Here is an 18,692-nt window from a genome sequence, read left to right as displayed (position 1 = left end):
AATACATTTTCTAGTACATGAGGGCAAAACCTTATCCACATAGTTCCAAGCACAGGGCAGCCAATCAAGTATTTGTTAGATGAATGACAAACATTTTCCCCGAAAGACTTGGCCGTCTTAATATTTAAGAGACATTTTTTAAGAAACCTTTTCAAAATTTGAACTAGAAATTAATAAAATAATTTTGACATGGTAATCTGTGTTCTATGGGCAAGTTTATTGTAATCATCCTTAAGCTTCCTTTTGTTCTGGTTTTCTGCATCGACTTGAGGAGACGCTACATGTGTACTGTCCCTTCACAAGTACATCATCACTAAATGCTTTCCCTACAATGCACCAAAACTAGAGAGCCATTGAGGATTCTAATTCTCCTGACTTTGTACTTCCAAGGCTCTAATCATGGAGGCTTTAAGCTCTGAATTAGACGGATAAAGAGAAAAAATTCGCAGGTCCCAGAGACCTACAATTTGAAACAGCATGAGACTCACCTGAAACACTGAAAGAAGTCCCTGGAGCCAGGTGTTGAAGTTATCAACCAAGTGTTGAAGCAAAAGACGAGTTCTGATATGTAAGGGTTCAGAAAGTGTACTTTGTATTTTTTAATTACAAATAACCCAGAGAAGCAAAAATCGAATCAATATGGACATCTCCAGAAAGCAGAAGATAAACGTGGTGATAAGGAGTTACCTATAAGTTGGTTAAATCTAAATTATTAATAATTTGCTGGTGAATAAGTAGTTTTGAAAGCGATTGATCCTAATGTAATACAAATGTCCTCACAATGGCTATTTGATAATCATACAAGTGGCCAGGGTTGACATATCAAATTCCTCTTTCCCCTCCCCTTTTCCCCCAACCCCCTCCCACCACACACACACACACACACACACACGAATAAAAGATCTCTGTTAACCCTTTGGAGACATACATGGAACCACAGAACAAGGTGCTATGGAGTTCGAGTTGGCAAATCCAGTTTGGGAAGCAATTTAGAGCAACAGTAATACAGTATTTTCTAATGTCCGTGTCAGTTATTTCAGGTTTTTGTTTTTATTACGTTTACTAAAACCTCCAAGAAAATATTAATAATGGTGATACATTGGTGTTTCATTCCTGATGTTAACTGAAGTGAATTTTTTAAATACAGTTAAGATACTGTCTTACAGTTTGGGGAAATCCAGGCTTCTCTCCTACAACTGTGTCTCCCGAAGAACCTTATATTCTGAAAGCACCGCTCACGCAATGGCGAGGCTTACCAGCGAGGAGTGCCGGGACCCGCCGGCCGAACGCCGGGCCAGGGGCTCAGAGTCTGCGACACCTGGACCCTCCTCCCTCGGAGGGTTGGGCCGGGTGGCCACGCTCGGGGTCCTGGAGACCGCGGGGCCGCGGGCGTGGCCAGGGGCGGAGCAAGGCGGCCTGGCGCCCGCACAGCAGCCCTCCGCGGTGCGCAGCTCGTCCTGCGTGGGCGCTCTGGGCCCAAGGCAGCCTGTCCCCACCAACCTTCTCCGGCGTCCGCGGCGCCGCTTCCCCGGGCGCGCGGGTCTCGGCCGCACCTGGCTGCGGGCTCCGGGCCTGCGGCTCTGGGACTGCCAGGACCGACGGCCGAGGTCTACGACCTGGGACGCGGGGGATGTGACGCCTGCATCCGGCCCCTCCTGTTGAAAAGCCGCCTCCGAGCAGAGCAGACGGTCGCCTTTATCACATGCAAGATTACCAAGTTTGGCTGCCAACTTCTAGGAAATGCCTTTTCAGCATCTGTTGATGCGTCCATGTAGGTTTTCTGCTTTCGTTTATTGGCGTTTTCATCTTTTTTTGAAACACATTGGCATTCCGGGAACAATCTGCTCGTTGTCGACACGTGACTGGATTCTTTACGCTAATACTTTGTTTAAACTTTTGACTCCATATTAATATGTGAAATTGGTACCTAGTTTCCTTTTTACTGAACTTATTGGCCTTTGGAACTCAAATTATTCTGGCTTCAGAAAGACGGGTTGGTTGGGGAGGAGGGTTGAAGATGGGGTTCATTTTCTTGCCGTTCTGGAAGAGTTGTGGTTTTTTTTGTTTTTTTTTTTTCCCCCGAGATGGAGTTTCGCTCTTGTTACCCAGTCTGGAGTGCAATGGCGCGATCTCGGCTCACCGCAACCTCCGAGGCGCCCTTTCCTGTAGCCAGTTCCTCCTTCCCATCTTTGCTCAGGCAATTGCTCACTTCAAATGCTCCAGTTGTTCTTGGATCCATTTGGGGACTTGGAATTGCCAGGAAATCACCCATTCCCTCACCTTTGCTGCCACAGGATTTGCATGCTGGGAGCCTTTCACCTCCACTGAAAGGAAACTCCCTTCTGACTGTCGCCCTTCCAGTCTGACCTCACCAAGCTGACACTCAAAAAATCTCACTATCCATTTGTGATATGGTCACTTTTGCTTTAATTTTGTGTGTGTGATACCTTACTATTAGTTTTTAATTTGTCACCTAATCTAACAGTCTTTGTCTTTAATGAGCTTATTCAGTTCATTCATAGTGAAGACTGTTTGATTTTATTCCTCTTTGTGCTTATTACTTGAAGGATGGTTTCTCTTTTGCGTTTACCTTATTTTTCCCAGTTTGATAGTTAAAAATTCATTCCACTTCTTCCCCTTGTTAACTTTGATGTTTCCTTGCAGGTTTCTTCTCTTTAATCACTACAGTGCCTTTTCCCCTGCGTTTTATTTTTTGTTTGTTTTGTTTTTGTGTTTTTGAGATGGAGTCTCGCTCTGTTGCCCGGGCTGGAGTGCAGTGGCACGATCTCGGCTAGCTGCAATCTTCCCCTCCCAGCCTCCCAAGTAACTGGTATTACTGGCTCCCATCACCACACCCGGCTAATTTTTTGTATTTTTGGTAGAGATGGGGTTTCACCATGTTGGCCAGGCTGGTCTCGAACCCCTGACCTCAGGTAATCTGCTCACCTCCTCGTCCCAAAATGCTGGAATTACAGGCGTGAGCTACCACTCCTGGTCTTATCCTGCTTTTTAAATCTTATCACACATGACTCTTCTTTTATTTGCCGACGAAAATGCCAACTATTTTCCTTCATTGAGAAAGTGCCATAACACTAATTGTTCCCTACTCCTTTCCTGTACCCTGTTCCATACAAAAGTACCCATTTACCTCCCCCACCTACACACTCCCCCATGGCACTTCTTGGACAACTCCAATACTTTGCAAGCAAACTTTAGGGTTATTTTTATTTTCCATAACTCTGGATGACCATCTCATTAAATGTATTCTGATGGCAGATTAAGTGCTATAATCTTAAATTGGTTTATGATCATTTCTCTTTCTCTACTGAGATTTCCTATATGTTCATTCAGTGAGCATGTACTTCTGTGTCTTTCAGCATCGTGTTCAAATCCTTTTCTGCTGATCCCAGCCACTGCTCCTTCCCAGGGCCTTCCCACAGATCGCCTTTTCTCTTGTCTGTGGCTCACATATTTCTGGTTTTTGGTTTTTTTTTGTTTTGTTTTTGTATTTCTAGTATTTTTGTTGTTGTTTGTTTGCTTGCTTGTTTTTGTTTTGTTTTGCTTTAGGCGGATCTTGCTCCTGTCACCCAGGCTGAAGTGCAGTAGCACAATCTCAGCTCACTGCAACCTCCGCCTCTCAGGTTCAAGTGATTCTCCTTCCTTAGCCTCCCAAGTAGCTGGGACTTCAGGCACGTGCCACCACACTCGGCTAATTTTTTGTATTTTTAGTAGAGACGGGGTTTCACCATATTGGGCAGGCTGGTCTCGAACTCCTGACCTCAGATGATCCACCCGCCTCTGCCTCCCAAAGTGTTTGGGATTGCAGACATGAGCCACAGCACCCAGCCTCTGATATAGAGATTCTTTCAACCTAAATTTGGCCCCTTGGGGTCTGCCCATTGTATAGGTACAAGAGTCAGACTGAAATGTGAGCAAAGTTTATACATAGAATTTGGCTCCTGTCCTGGGTCTCTCTGCTTTCCAGGATTCCCACCTCCTTCTTCACTTTCCAGCTGCTGTTTTCCCTCCAGACTCTATTGTCTGATTTTTCAAGTCAGTAAGACTACACGGTTCTATCTGAGATTTAGTTGCACCTGGAAATGTAATACACTTGGAAAGTGAATTTTATTTGCTTGGTGTCTAATACCTGCATCTGAAAAAGGTATGAAATTTCTTAAGTATCAGAAAAAATTCTCAATTTTGAGGAGTCTGTTTATGACCTTTACATACAACAGGAATGAAGGATTGTTCTTTTTTTCTTTCTTTCCTGTGTAATCTTTGAGGGTAGCAAAGATTCTGTGTGATGCTGAGGTCATATAAGTCTGTTTCTAACTTTATAACAAACTTTCATATTGTCTTCCAAAATGGCTGTACCAGTTTTTTATTCCCATAAATAATGAATGAGAATTTCTGTTGCCTGCATCCTCAAGGTATTTTGATATTTGTCTTACGGGGTTTTATCTCCTTGCTGTTTTAATTTACATTTCCCAATGACAAATGATGTTGAGAAAGTTTATATGTTTATTTTCCAACTGCACAAAACATTTTTAGTAAAATATCTATTCAGATTCTTTGTCGATTTTTATTAGATTAATTTTGTATTGGGTTGATTTGTTAATTGTTGAGTCTTTTTTTTTTTTCAAGGTGTACTGACACATCTTTAAGAAAGAAAACCAATTTAGAGGGTGTGGTTTCTGTTTCCAGTGCTTTGGTTTAATCTCATGCGCGCACACACGCACATGCACACACATGCGCATACATACACACACACACACACACACACATCATCACACCATGCCACTTTTTTTTTTTTTAAATGGGAGGATTGCTTGAGCCCAAGAGTTTGAGACTGTGGTGAGCAGTGTTTGAGCCACTGCACTCCAGCCTGAGTGGCAGAGCAAGAACCTTGTATCTAAAGAACAAAAAGAATAAAATGGGAGAAACCAGTGTGTCCCATTTCAAGACTTATTCCATAGTATAACCATAGTAATCAAGGTTATGTGGAAAAGCCACATTGATCAATGTTATAGAATACAGTGCCCAGAATTGGACTCACATTAGTACAACTGATTTTTTTTTTAAAGAAAAAAAAAAGGAGAGAAGGAGAGGAAGAAAGAGGAAGAAAAAGAAGGAGAGAGAACAGGAATATTGCTTTATTCTAAAAACGGTTACTAATAATGGCCGATCAATATTTTCTGTATTTAAAGTGGAGAGCTCTATAAATATTTATTAAGTTTACTTGTTCTGGATCTAAGTTCAAGTCCTGGATATCCTTATTGATTTTCTGTCTTGTTGAGTCTAAATCTCTTTATGGGTCTTATGTATCTGGGTGTTAGGATCGTTAGCTCTTATTGTTGCATTGATCCTTTTACCACTGTATCTTTGTTGCTTTGAAATCTATTTTATCAAATGCAAGAATTGCAACTCCTGCTTTTTGTTTATTTATTTATTTTTGCTCTTCATTTGGTTGGTAGATCTTTCTCCAACCCTTTGTTTTGAGTCTTTGTGTATCTTTGGATATAAAATGGGTCTGGATGTAGTATACCATTAGGTTTTGGCTGTATCTTTTGATTGGGGGATTTAGTCAATTTAAATTTAGAATTACTGCCATTTGATGTTAACTGGCTATTTTATTCATTCGTTGATGTAAATTCTTCTTTATGTTGATGTTCTTTACTTTTTGGTATATTTTTAGAAAGGCTAATACTGGTTGTTCCTTTCTGTGTGTAATGCTACTTTCAGAAGTTCTTATAAAGCAGGCCTGGTGGTAATAAAATCTCTGAGTACTTGCTTGTTCATAAAAGATTTTATTTTTCCTTCAATTGTGAAGCTTAGTTTGGCAGGATATGAAGTTCTGGGCTGAAAGTTCTGTTCTTTAAGGATGGTGAATATCGGTCCCCACTCTCTTCTGGCTTGCAGAGTTTCCACTGAGAGATCTGCTATAAGTCTGATAGGCTTCCCTTTGTGGGTAACCCGACCTTTCTCTCTGGCTGCCCTTAGTATTTTCTCCTTCGTTTCAACCCTGGTGAATCTAACGATTATGTGCCTTGGGGTTGCTCTTCTTGAGGAATATCTTTGTGGTGTTCTCTGTATTACCTGGGGTTGAATAGTGTCCTGCTTTGCTAGATAGGGAAAATTTTCCTGGATAATATCCTGAAGAGTATTTTCCAGCTTGGATTCATTCTCTCCGTCACATTCAGGTACACCTATCAAACGTAGATTAGGTCTTTTCACATAGTCCCATATTTCTTGGAGACTTTGCTCATTCCTTTTTATCCTTTTTTCTCTATTCTTGTCTTCTCGTTTTATTTCATTAAGTAGGTCTTTAACCTCTGGTATCCTTTCTTCTGCTTGATCAATTCGGCTATTCAAACTTGTGCATATTTCACTAAGTTTTTGTGTTGTATTTTTCAACTCCGTTAGTTCATTTATATTCCTCTCTATATTGTCTATTCTTGTTAGCATTTCGTCAAACCTTTTTTCAAAGTTCTTAGTTTCTTTACTTGGGTTAGAACAAGTTCTTTTAACTCTGGGAAGTTTCTTATCATCCACCTTCTGAAGCCTACTTCAGATAATGGAACACAGTCCTTTTCCATCAGGGCTTGTTCTGTTGCTGATGAGGAACTGCAATCCCTGTAGAGAGAGGGGGGTTCTGATTTTGGGTATTCTCAGCCTTTTTAGGCTGGTTTCTTCCCTTTATTATGAATTTATCCATCTGTCGTCTTTACAATTACCGCCTTTCTAATTAGGTTTCTGAGTGGACATCCAATTTATTGATTCCCAGTGCTGGAATCCGAGCAACCCACTGCGCCGGCCAAAACAGCAGCGATAAGACTGATGGTGCTCTTCTGCCCGGGAATCTCTGGTCTGGCTTCCTTCTTGAGTCCCTAACAAGCAGCTCTGCCTTCCCGGAGCTCCAAGCATTGGTCAGTAGGGGAACCAGTCCCGTTTTCTCTGCACGAAGAGCTGCCACACCGAGGCACCAGCAAAACCTCTGCGCCAGCCACAAGAGTCGTGCTGGTGACCCGTGGGGCTCCTCCACTAGAAATCTTCTGGTCCGTGAGCGATGAAATTTCCTCTGAAAGTGTGGCGTCCTCTCGTTCTCTGCGCTTTCACTGGGAGCTACAATCCCAAGCTGTTAGCGATCAGCCATCTTGGATCTCTCTCAATTGTTGAGTCTTAAGAATTCCTTATGCATTCTAGATATGAATGCTTTATCAGATATATGATCTGCAAACATTTTCTCCCAGTCTGTGGCTGGTCTTTTTATTGTTTCAACAGTATCAAAAAAAGCAAATTTTTGTGAAGTCCAGGTTATATATTTTTTTCTTTTGTGGACTTGGCTTTTGAAATTGTATCTAAAAATTTATAAACAAAACTAAGATTGTGAAGATATTATAGATTTTTTTTCTATAGATTGTGTAGTGTTATGTTTTACATGTAGGCCTATGATCCATTTTGATTTAATTTTTGTATAAGATGTGAAGTGTGTGTTGAGGTTTGAGGTTTGTTTGTGTTTTTTTGTTTGTTTTTTGGTTTTTTTCTGGCAACTGGATGAACTGGATATTCATTGATTCAGCACCAGTTGTTTATTTCTGGCTCTCTATTCTGTTCTATTGATGTGTGTATTTATCATTTCACCAGTCTCACACTATCGTAATTACTGTAATAATCTTGAAATCAGGACCCATGCATCTTCCAAGTATATTTTCCTTTTTAAGAGTTGTCTTGGCTATTCCTTTGATTTTGTGTACATTACATAGATTGTATATATTTTAGAATCTACATATTGATACCTATTTGGATTTTTATTGGAGTTGTATTGCATATATAATTTGCGAAACACAGACATCTTTCAAGTATTAAGTCTTGCAGTCCATGAACTTAGTATCTTTCTTCAGTCATTTAGATCTTCTTTGATTTGTTTCATTGGTATTACATAGTTTTCTACATACAAATGTTGCACGTGAATGAACTCCCATTTCCAATTGCCACAAACAGAGTAAAATACATACAAATATATCTAACACGGGAAGTGAAGAACCTCTTCAAGGAGGATGACAAAACCACTGCTCAAGGAAATCAGAGAGGACACACACAAAAAATGGAAAAACATTCCATGCTCATGGATAGGAAGAATTAATATTGTGAAAATGGCCATAATGCCCAAAGTAACATATAAATTCAATGCTATTCCCATTTATCTACCATTGACATTCTTCACAGAATTAGAAAACAACTGTTTTTAAATTCATTTGGAATCAAAAAAGAGCCTGTATATCCAGGACAATCCTAAACAAAAGAACAAAGCTGGGGGCATCACTCTACCTGACTTCAAATTATACTACAAGGCCACAGTAACCAAAGCAGCATGGTACTGGTACAGAAACAGACAAATAGATCAATGGAACAGAATAAAACACTCAGAAATAAGACTGCATACCTACAACCATCTGATCTTCGACAAAACTGACCAAAACAAGCAATGGGGAAATGATTCACTATTTAATAAATGGTGCTGGGTGAACTATCTAGCCATATGCAGAAAATTGAAACTGGAACCCCTCCTTATACTTTTTACAAAAATTCACTCAAGATGGATTAAAGACTTAAATGTAAAACCCAAAGCAATAAAAACCCTAGAAGAAACTCTAGGCAATACCATTCAGGACATAGGCAGGGGCAAAGATTTCATGACAAAAACACCAAAAGCAATTACAACAAAAGCAAAAATTGACAAATAAGATCTAATTAAACTAAAGAGCTTCACAGCAAAAGAAACTATCATCAGAGTAAACAGACAACCTACAGAGTGGGAGAAAATGTTTGCAATCTATCAATCTGACAAAGGTCTAGCATCCATCTACAAGGAACTTAAACAAATTTACAAGAAAAAAACAACCCCATTAAGAAATGGGCAAAGGACATGAACAGATATTTATCAAAAGAAGACATTCATGCAGCCAACAAATGAAAAAAAGCTCAACATCACTGATCATTAAAGAAATGCAAATCAAAACCACAATGAGATACCATCTCGCACCAGTCCAAATGATGATTATTAAAAAGTCAAACAACAGATGCTGGTGAGGTTGCAGAGAAAAAGGAAAGCTTTTATGCTGTTCGTAGGGATGTAAATTACTCCAACCATTGTGGAAGACAGTGTGGTGATTCCTCAAAGATCTAGAAGCAGAAATACCATTTACCCAGCAATCCCATTACAAGATATATACCCAAAGGAATATAAATCATTCTGTTATAACAATACATGCACATGTATGTTTATTGAAGCACTATTTACAATAGCAAAGACATGGTATCAACCCAAATGCCCATCAGTGACAGACTGGATAAAGAAAATGTGGTACCCATACACCATGGAATACTATGCAGCCTTTAAAATGAATGAGATCATGTCCTTCACAGGGACAGGCCACGGCTTCTGGAGCTGGAAGCCGTGATCCTCAGCAAATTAGCAAAGGAACAGAAAACTAAACAGTGCATGTTCTCACTTATAAGTGGGAGCTGAACGATGAGAACACATGGACATATGGGGAGGGAACAGCATATACTGGGCCCTATCAGGAGGCAGGGTAAGGGATACCATTAGGAAGAATAGCTAATCGATACTGGGCTTAATACCTTGGTGGTGGGTTGATCTGTGCAGCAAATTACCATGGCATACGTTTACCTATGTAACAAACCTGCCCATCCCACACATGTACCCCAGAACTTAAAATAAACATTGATAAAAAAGAAATGTGCTGGCTCCCTACCTCAGCCCCCAACCGGAGTATTTCTTATTTGACGTTTCACAGTAGCTTGTTTTCTTGAAACACTGCATATGTTTTTAGATAACAATAATAAGAAAATGAACACTTTTCACTCAATACTTTATGAGTTCCAAAATAGTAATGGTATAAATATTCTACCTGGTATTGGCAATGAAAATAGGCAGGTATGTGATACAGTAATGTTAGAATAGTAGACACAGCCCACTGCTAATGATTAAATTGGATAGAATCATAACATACATAGATAGATAGATAGATAGATAGATAGATAGATAGATAGATAATGATAGAAATAGATAATGGATAGATTGGAGATAGATAGACAGATAATTAATAGATAGATAATAGATGTGATCTGCCCAAAATGTATAATTGAAGTCAGAGAGCCACAGCTTAGGCAGGTCCATAGACCTAATAGCAGAATGAACCATATTTCTCACATGTGTAGTTCCTTATGATTTACACTCTCCAGCCATTATCTTCTTTCAGCCTTACAAAAGAGCATATTTTATCCTCATATACCTTCCCTAGTAAGGCTTTCTTTTCCTTTTTCTCTTACTAGAGAAGCAGGCTTAGGAGAAAAGTGAACACTACAATTAATACTAACAAAAAGACATCACAACTGACATTTACCTCAGAAAACACAGACTTAAGATTAAATATTCAAAAAGAAACACAGGGATACAAATAACACTAAATAAACAATGTTTGAAGAAAATATAATACACTTGGCAAGGCACAATGGCTCACACCTGTAATCCTAGCGCTTTGGGAGGCTGAGGCAGGTGAAATCACATGAGCTCAGGAGTTTGAGACCAACCTGGGCAATATGGTGAAACCCTGTCTCTACAAAAAAAATACAAAAGCTAACTGGATGTATGCCTGTAGTTTCAGCTAGTTAGGGAGCTGAGGCAGGAGGATCCCTCGAACCCAGGAGGTCAAGGCTGAAGTGAGATGAGATCACACCACTGTCCAGCCTGGGGAACAAAATGAGGCCCTGTCTCAATACATAAATACATAAATAGGAAAATATAATAAACTTAAATTTAAAAACATGACAAGGCTATTTTAGCACCATCTGCTCGCGGCGCCGCCTCCTGCTCCGCCCGCTGCTGCCGTCCTGAGTCACCACCGGTGCAGCTCCAGCCTCCTGGCTCCCCTTACTGGCCGCAGATATTTGGAGTTCTTACAACATGGCAGACATTGACAGCAAACAGTCTGAACTTGATCAAGATTTGGATGGTGTTAAAAGGAGTAAAAGAAAAGGAAACTGGTGAAGAAACAAAAATCAAAGTACGTCAGCTAACTATTCAGATGCTGCAAAATCCTTAGATTCTTCCAGCTCTTCAAGAAAGACTTGATGGTCTGGTAGAAACACCAACAGGGCACATTGAAAGCCTGCGTTAAGGTAGTTAAAAGAGCAGCGAGTGCTCTCAAAAACCTGCAAGTTAAGTGTGCACAGATAGAAGCCACATTCTGTGAGGAAGTTCGCGGTCTTGAAGTATGCCGTTCTCTATCAGCCTCTGTTGATAAGCGATGTGACATTATTAATGCAATTTGTGAACCCACGGAAGAAGAATGTGAATAGAAACCAGACGAAGAAGATGAGGTGTCAGAGGAGTTGAAAGAAAAGGTCAAAATTGAAGATGAGGAAAAAGATGGAAAAAAAAAAAAGAAGACCCCAAAGGAATTCTTGAATGTTGGTTCACTGTTTTTAAGAATGTTAACTTGCTCAGTGGTATGGGTCAGGAGCATGATGAACCTATTCTGAAGCACTTGAAAGACATTAAAGTGAAGTTCTCAGATGCAGGCCAACCTATGAGTTTTGTCTTAGAATTTCACTTTGAACCCAGTGATATTTTACACATGAAGTGCTGACAAAGACGCATAGGATGAGGTCCGAACCAGATGATTCTGATCCCTTTCCTTTTGATGGGCCAGAAATTATGGGTTGTACAGGGTGCCAGATAGATTGGAAAAAAGGAAAGAATGTCACTTTGAAAACTATTAAGTAGCAGGAGGAACACAAGGGACATGGGACAGTTTGTACTGTGATTAAAACAGTTTCCAGTGACTCTGTAACTTTTTTGGCGCTCCTGAAGTTCCTCAGAGTGGAGATCTGGATGATGATGCCGAAGCCATCCTTGCTGCCGACTTCAAAATTGGTCACTTCGTATGTGAGCATATAATCCCAAGATTAGTGTTATACTTTACTGAAGAAGCTACTGAAGATGATGATGTGATTATGATTAAGAAGGTGAAGAAGTGGATGAGGAAGGTGAAGAAGAAGATGAGGAAAATTATCCAGACTATGACCCAAAGAAGGATCAAAACCCAGCAGAGTGCAAGCAGCAGTGAAGCAGGATGGATGTGGCCTTGGGGCGGACCTGTACTAGTCTATCTTCTGCTTCTCTGGAAAGGATGAATTTACATCATTTGACAAGCCTGTTTTCAAGTTATTTGTTGACAGGTAAATATATAAATGGAAATTAGTAGAAACGTAAAAACTTAATTGTAAAAATTGTATTAGAATGAAGGAGTTTAATAAGTCTTTCAGAATTCGATATAAAAGACAAAAATAAGAAATGACATAATGTAATCAAGCTTGTGTGTAGTTATTAGGTAAATCTTTGTCATTTGATAAAGGAATACATACACACACACACATATGTGTGTCCAGGTATTACAAAATTCCTTACTCATTTGGTCATAAAAATATTTGTAAAAGTACACATTTTAGGGACACCTTATCTTAACAAATAGAAATAAATAATTAAAATGTGACTTTAAAAAATACGTATTTGAAAACTAAGAAACACCCTCCAAAATATTCCTTAAAGAAGAAATCCAAAGTTAAATTACAAACTACCTAAAAAAAACACAATGAAAAGGAGGCTATGTCATACCAGAAACTCTGAGTCATTTAAGTTATTATGGAGAAAAAAGCATTGTTTGACATTGCTTCATTATTAAAGAAGAAAGACAGAAAATATGGGCATTTCATGTTTATCTAAGGAGGAAACGGTAACTATCCTCCAAACCCCATTCTCTCCTTTTTCCGCAGTTGAAAGAATAGTAGGTGGGCCATGGTGTGTGTAGCTGATGCCCGCCTACACTGCATTCCCCAGACTCCCTGGCAACCAGATGTGGCCATGTGACTTAGTTTCACCAGTAAAATGTGAGTGGAAGGCTATGTACCACTTCTTGGTACAGTGGACGTGGCTTCTCCACATTTCCTTTTTCCTCCCCACAAGCTGAAAGCAGCCAGGACATGCTGGTGACCCAGTTTGGATCATGCAGACTGGACTGCTGTAGAGTAGCATCAGCAAGCTCTTTCCAAAGAAGGCCAGAAGGAAACTAATTTAGGTTTTGTGGGCCATCTGGTCTCTGCCGTAATTACTCAACTCTGCCATTGCAGAGTCAAAAAACAAATTAGCATGGTTGCATTGCAATGAAACTTTATTTGCCAAACAAGCCACAGGTAGAATTTGGCCACATGCAGTAGTGTGCTGATCCCTACCTTAGAGAGTGGCTGCATCCCACCGTTTGCGTTCCTGAAATATATTTGTGGAGCAGATCACCTACCCCTCCTGGACTGTTCCATGAACGAGAAATAAGAGGTTTTGGGGTCCCCTGACTGCAGCAATTTGGTCTTGGTTCTAACTAATACAATCACTTTAAGAAATTAGGGGGAAAAGACAATAAAATAAATAGATAAAAATAATGTGAATTCAATGAGGTAAAAATACAACAAAAAATAAATGCAATATTAATCCATTAAACAGAAAAATGATAAAGTAGAAAACTTGTGGTGATCCTTATAAAAAAAAAAGATTTAAAAAGAGAGAAAATGAATTAGACTACTAAATCTATTCAAATTATTTTGAAAACGTAGAGGAAACTGATAGTTTTCGAGGAAAGCATTAATTACCCAAGGAGCAGAAAATTACTAGCCGGGCTTGGTGGCGCACGTCTGTACTCCCAGCTACTCGGGACGCTGAGGCAGGATAATGCTTGAACCCAGGAGGCGGAGGTTGCAGGGAGCCAAGATCGCACAACTGCACTCCAGCCTGGGTGACAGAGCCAGACTCCAGCTCAAAAATAAAAATAAAAAATAAATTTAAAAACAAAGAAAATCGAACTAAATTACTATAGACAAGAAAGGAAAAGTGATTTAAAAATCTATTATTTTAAAAGACCAGGACTGCGGCCAGGTTCGGTGGCTCACACCTGTAATCCCGGCACTTCAGGAGACTTTTTTTTTTTTTTTTTTTTTTTTGAGACGGAGTTTCGCTGTTGTTACCCAGGCTGGAGTGCAATGGCGCGATCTCGGCTCACCACAACCTCCGCCTCCTGGGTTCAGGCAATTCTCCTGCCTCCGCCTCCCGAGTAGCTGGGATTACAGGCACGCGCCACCGTGCCCAGTTAATTTTTTGTATTTTTAGTAGAGACGGGGTTTCACCATGTTGACCAGGATGGTCTCGATCTCTTGACCTCGTGATCCACCCGCCTCGGCCTCCCAAAGTGCTGGGATTACAGGCGTGAGCCACCGCGCCCGGCCCCTTCAGGAGACTTTTAACACGGTGAAAACCCAACTCTACTGAAAATGCAGAAAATTAGCCCGGCGCGGCAGCATGTGCCTGTAGTGCCAGCTACTAAGGAGGCTGAGACAGGAGAATCACTTGAACCCGGGAGGCAGAGGTTGCAGTGAGCCAAGATCGCACCACTGCACTCCGGCCTGGAGACAAGTGAGACTCCGTCTCAAAAAACAAACAAACAAACAACAACAACAACAAAAATAATAATAAAATAAAAAAATAAAACACCAGGACCCCCTGGATAAAACTCATAGCTGAGTTCCATCTAAACTTGCAAGGGCATGTATTCATTCATTCCACAAATACCTACTGAGTGGTTACCACCAGCCAGGCACAATTCTGGTCCTGGTGAAAAAGCAGTGAACAGAGCCCAGGGTTCCCATCCACATAAAGATTACATTTTACTTGAAAAGGACAGACAATAAAGAAACAAATAAATACATGATACATACTGTGATGATAAATGAACAGACAAAGGCAAAGCAAAGTGTGAGAGACAGCAGATATTCCTAATGACAGTGAGTTTCTCCAGTAACACAACTTTGCATGTGACTGTCATCTGTAGATCCTCATCTATAAAATGTCTCTTTTTGTTTTTAGCCTATTTAGATTGAGGTTTCTTTAACTCCTGAGCTTTGAGAGTTCTTAATATATTCCACAGACTAGTTCTTTGTTGGATATGTGGTTTGAAAATGTGTGGTTTGTGGATATGTGTTTTCTCCCAGTCTGTAGCTTACATTTTCATCCTCTTAACAAGGTCTTTTGTAGACAAAAGGTTTTAAGTTTTTATGAACTCTAATTTATGAATATTTTATTTTGTGGATCATGTTTTCAGTGTCCAGTCTAAGAACTTTTGGCATAACATTAGTTCTTGCAGCTTTCTCTATGACTTTTTTCCCTAAAAGTTTTATAGTTTTACAATTTATATTAAATCCTCGATCCATCTTGTTAATATTTCCATAAACTGTGAAGCTTAGGGAAAGGTTTACTTTTTTGCCTATAGATGTCCACTTGCTCCAGCAATCATTCAGTGAAAAAGCAGTTTTCTTTCCCGTTTTTCTTATTTGTTTTTTGTTTTTGTTGTTTTTAAATTGGGTTCTGCACTTGTTTCCCTGGCAAGAGTGTATTGGCGCAACCTCAGCTCATTGCAACCTCTGCCTCCAGGTTCAAGTGATTCTCTTGCCTCAGCCTCCTGAGTAGCTGAGATTACAGGCATGTGCCACCACACCCGGCTAATTTTGTGCTTTTAGTAGAGACAAGGATTCACCATGTTGGTCAAGCTGGTCTGGAACTCCTGACCTCAGGTGATCTCCCAAAGTGCTGGGATTACAGGCATGAACCATGGCATCCTGCCATCTTTCCTGTTTTAAATTACTTGTGGATCTTTATCAGAAATCCTTTTGGAACATTTCTATGGATATCTTTCTGGGTTTCCTATTCTGCTTTATTGATGTATGTGTTTATCCCTCTGCCAATACTACACACTCTTAATTGGTGTAGCTATACAATCAGTCTTGAAATGGAGTAGACGAATTCCTCTCAATCTTATTCTTCCTTTTCAGAATTGTCTTAGCCCTTCTGATTTCTTTGCATTCCCATCTAAATTTACAAATGCTTGTCTATATCTGCAAGAAAAGTCTTGCTGGAGTTATGTTACACCTGAGTATCCATTTGGGAATTGAAATGTTTACTATATTGAGTCTGCTAATCCATGAAACATGGCATGTCTCACTTAAATAAAGTCTTCTTTGATTTCTTTCATCAGTGATTTGTAGTTTTGCAGTATACAAGTTCTGTACTTTTTTTTTTAGATTTACACTTTAGTACTTGTTAAATGATTTTAAGTGGGACCGTATATTTTTTTTTTTTTTTTTTTTTTTTTTTTTTTTGAGACGGAGTTTCGCTCTTGTTACCCAGGCTGGAGTGCAATGGCGCGATCTCGGCTCACCGCAACCTCCGCCTCCTGGGTTCAGGCAATTCTCCTGCCTCAGCCTCCTGAGTAGCTGGGATTACAGGCATGCGCCACCATGCCCAGCTAATTTTTTGTATTTTTAGTAGAGACGAGGTTTCACCATGTTGACCAGAATGGTCTCGATCTTGACCTCATGATCCACCCTCCTCGGCCTCCCAAAGTGCTGGGATTACAGGCTTGAGCCACAACGCCCGGCCAGTGGGACCGTATTTTTAATTCCGGTGTGCATATCTCCTGGTAGTATACCAATGAACAATTGAAGTACAATTGATTATTTTGTTTATCTTGTTATCATGTGGACTTGCTGAACTCGCTTATTAGTTCTAGGGTTGCTTTCTTTATTTATTTATTGTAGGTTCGAGGGGATGTCTACATATATAAGTAGGTCATTAGTAAATAGGAACAATTCTGGTTTTTCGTTTTTGATCTTTTTGACTACTTTTCTTTCTTTTCTGTGCTGGCTACGACTTTTCAAGCTATGGTGAATAACAGTGGTAAGAGCAGACATCCTTGTATTGTTCTTTCTCACAGGGGAACATAGTCAGCCTTTATCATTAAGTATGCCATTCAGAGGAGATTTTTATAAATACCCTATATCAATTTGAAGATATTCCCCTCTATTGCTAGTTTTTTTTGTTTTTTTGTTTTGTTTTGTTTTGTTTTTGAGATGGCGTTTCGCTCTTGTTACCCAGGCTGGAGGTCAGTGGGACGCAGTCTTGGCTCACTGCAACCTCCGCCTCCTGAGTTCAAGCAATTCTCCTGCCTCAGCCTCCCAAGTAGCTGGGACTACAGGCACATGCCACCATGCCCAGCTAATTTTTGTATTTTTAGTAGAGACAGGGTTTCACCATGTTGATCAGGATGGTCTCCATCTCTTGACCTCGTGATCCACCCACCTCAGCCTCCAAAAGTGCTGGGATTATAGGCATGAGCCACTGTACCCGGCCTCTATTGCGAGTTTTTAAGGAGTTTGTCATGTCTCTAGAGGGACAGGATTAAGAAAAAGATTTTTTTTAAGTTTATCATGAATGGGTGTTGGGTTTTTCAAATAGTTCTTCTACATCAATTTATATGCTGATTATGCACTTGTACCAGCTAAATCAATTTTTTAAGTAGTCTATTAATGATATGACATGTAAAATTGAGAGACCTTATCTATTCTCCTCACCCTGCACTGTAGTGATCAGGAAGAAATCAGGAAGTGACTGTGCATAGACTCTTGATTTTTTTTGAGATGGAGTTTTGCTCTTGTTACCCAGGCTGGAGTGCAATGGCGCCATCTCAGCTCACCGCAACCTCCGCCTCCTGGGTTCAGGCAATTCTCCTGCCTCAGCCTCCTGAGTAGCTGGGATTACAGGCACGCGCCACCATGCCCAGCTAATTTTTTGTATCTTTAGTAGAGACGGGGTTTCACTATGTTGACCAGGATGGTCTTGATATCTTGACCTCGTGATCCACCCGCCTCGGCCTCCCAAAGTGCTGGGATTACAGGCGTGAGCCACCGCGCCCGGCCTGTGCATAGACTCTTGCACTCAGAAGAGGGAACTGAAATAGATGAGTGCATTGTTCATAAGCGCACAATGCATTGGCCAGCTTGCTGGTTCTCATACTGGACTCAATGAGTAGCACAATCACACACGGGGTTGAGGAGGGCAAAGCTAGAGCTGCCCTTGTGTTTCCAAAGCTGCCTAAATGTGCCCCCTTCATTTAAATTTCAAATGAATGTCCCAAGATATTTCTGGGGCACCTGTCAAATTCCAGCAGTTAATGGAAAAGTGATTGGGGCGATTAGCTATCTAGAATTGTTGGTTTGTTAGATGAAAACAAATTTTGGCACAGTAAGTCCAAACACTAAGCAGCTCAATCTCTGCGGGTGGGAGAAGAGAGTGTACATTTGTCTCTAGAAAAGAGCAATTCTAACGTCTGTGAAACACATGGGTGTGGCCGGGCACGGTGGTTCACTCCTGTAATCCCAGCACTTTGGAAGACCCAGGCAGACGGATCACTAGGTCAGGAGTTTGAGACTAGCCTGATCAACATGGTAAAACCCCGTCTCTACTAAAAATACAAAAATTAGCTGGGTGTGGTGGCGCATGTCTATAATCCCAGCTACTCGTAAAGCTGAGGCAGGAGAATTTCTGGAACCTGGGAGGCAGAGGTCGCAGTGAGCCAAGATCATGCTACTGCACCCTAGCCTGGACGAAAGAATAAGACTGCATCTCAAAAATAAATTAATTAATTTAAAAATAACAAACAAAAAAACCACATGGTTGTTAGTGCTATTCCATTTACTAAGACCTGACCCCAAAAAAATGTCATGGTTACCAG

General features: G+C 40.4%; 1 protein-coding gene and 1 pseudogene across 1 annotated transcript in view; both read left to right on the top strand.

Moving 5' to 3' along the window:
• Positions 1 to 17: 17 nt before the first annotated feature.
• Positions 18 to 18,692, top strand: part of LOC128929852 (uncharacterized) — a 30,705-nt gene continuing 12,030 nt past the window's right edge. The window contains exons 1-2 of the mRNA XM_078352467.1: positions 18 to 68; positions 1,230 to 1,771. Of these exons, the coding sequence (XP_078208593.1) occupies positions 18 to 68; positions 1,230 to 1,771 (593 nt within the window). The remainder of the gene's footprint in view (positions 69 to 1,229; positions 1,772 to 18,692) is intronic.
• LOC100392013 (nucleosome assembly protein 1-like 1 pseudogene) lies at positions 10,906 to 12,152 on the top strand (annotated as a pseudogene).

Source organism: Callithrix jacchus, chromosome 16 (genome assembly GCF_049354715.1).
Source record: "Callithrix jacchus isolate 240 chromosome 16, calJac240_pri, whole genome shotgun sequence".
Lineage (NCBI taxonomy): Eukaryota > Metazoa > Chordata > Mammalia > Primates > Cebidae > Callithrix > Callithrix jacchus.
The sequence above is the reverse complement of the archived record's forward strand: the minus strand, read 5'-3'. Positions and strand labels throughout refer to the sequence as shown.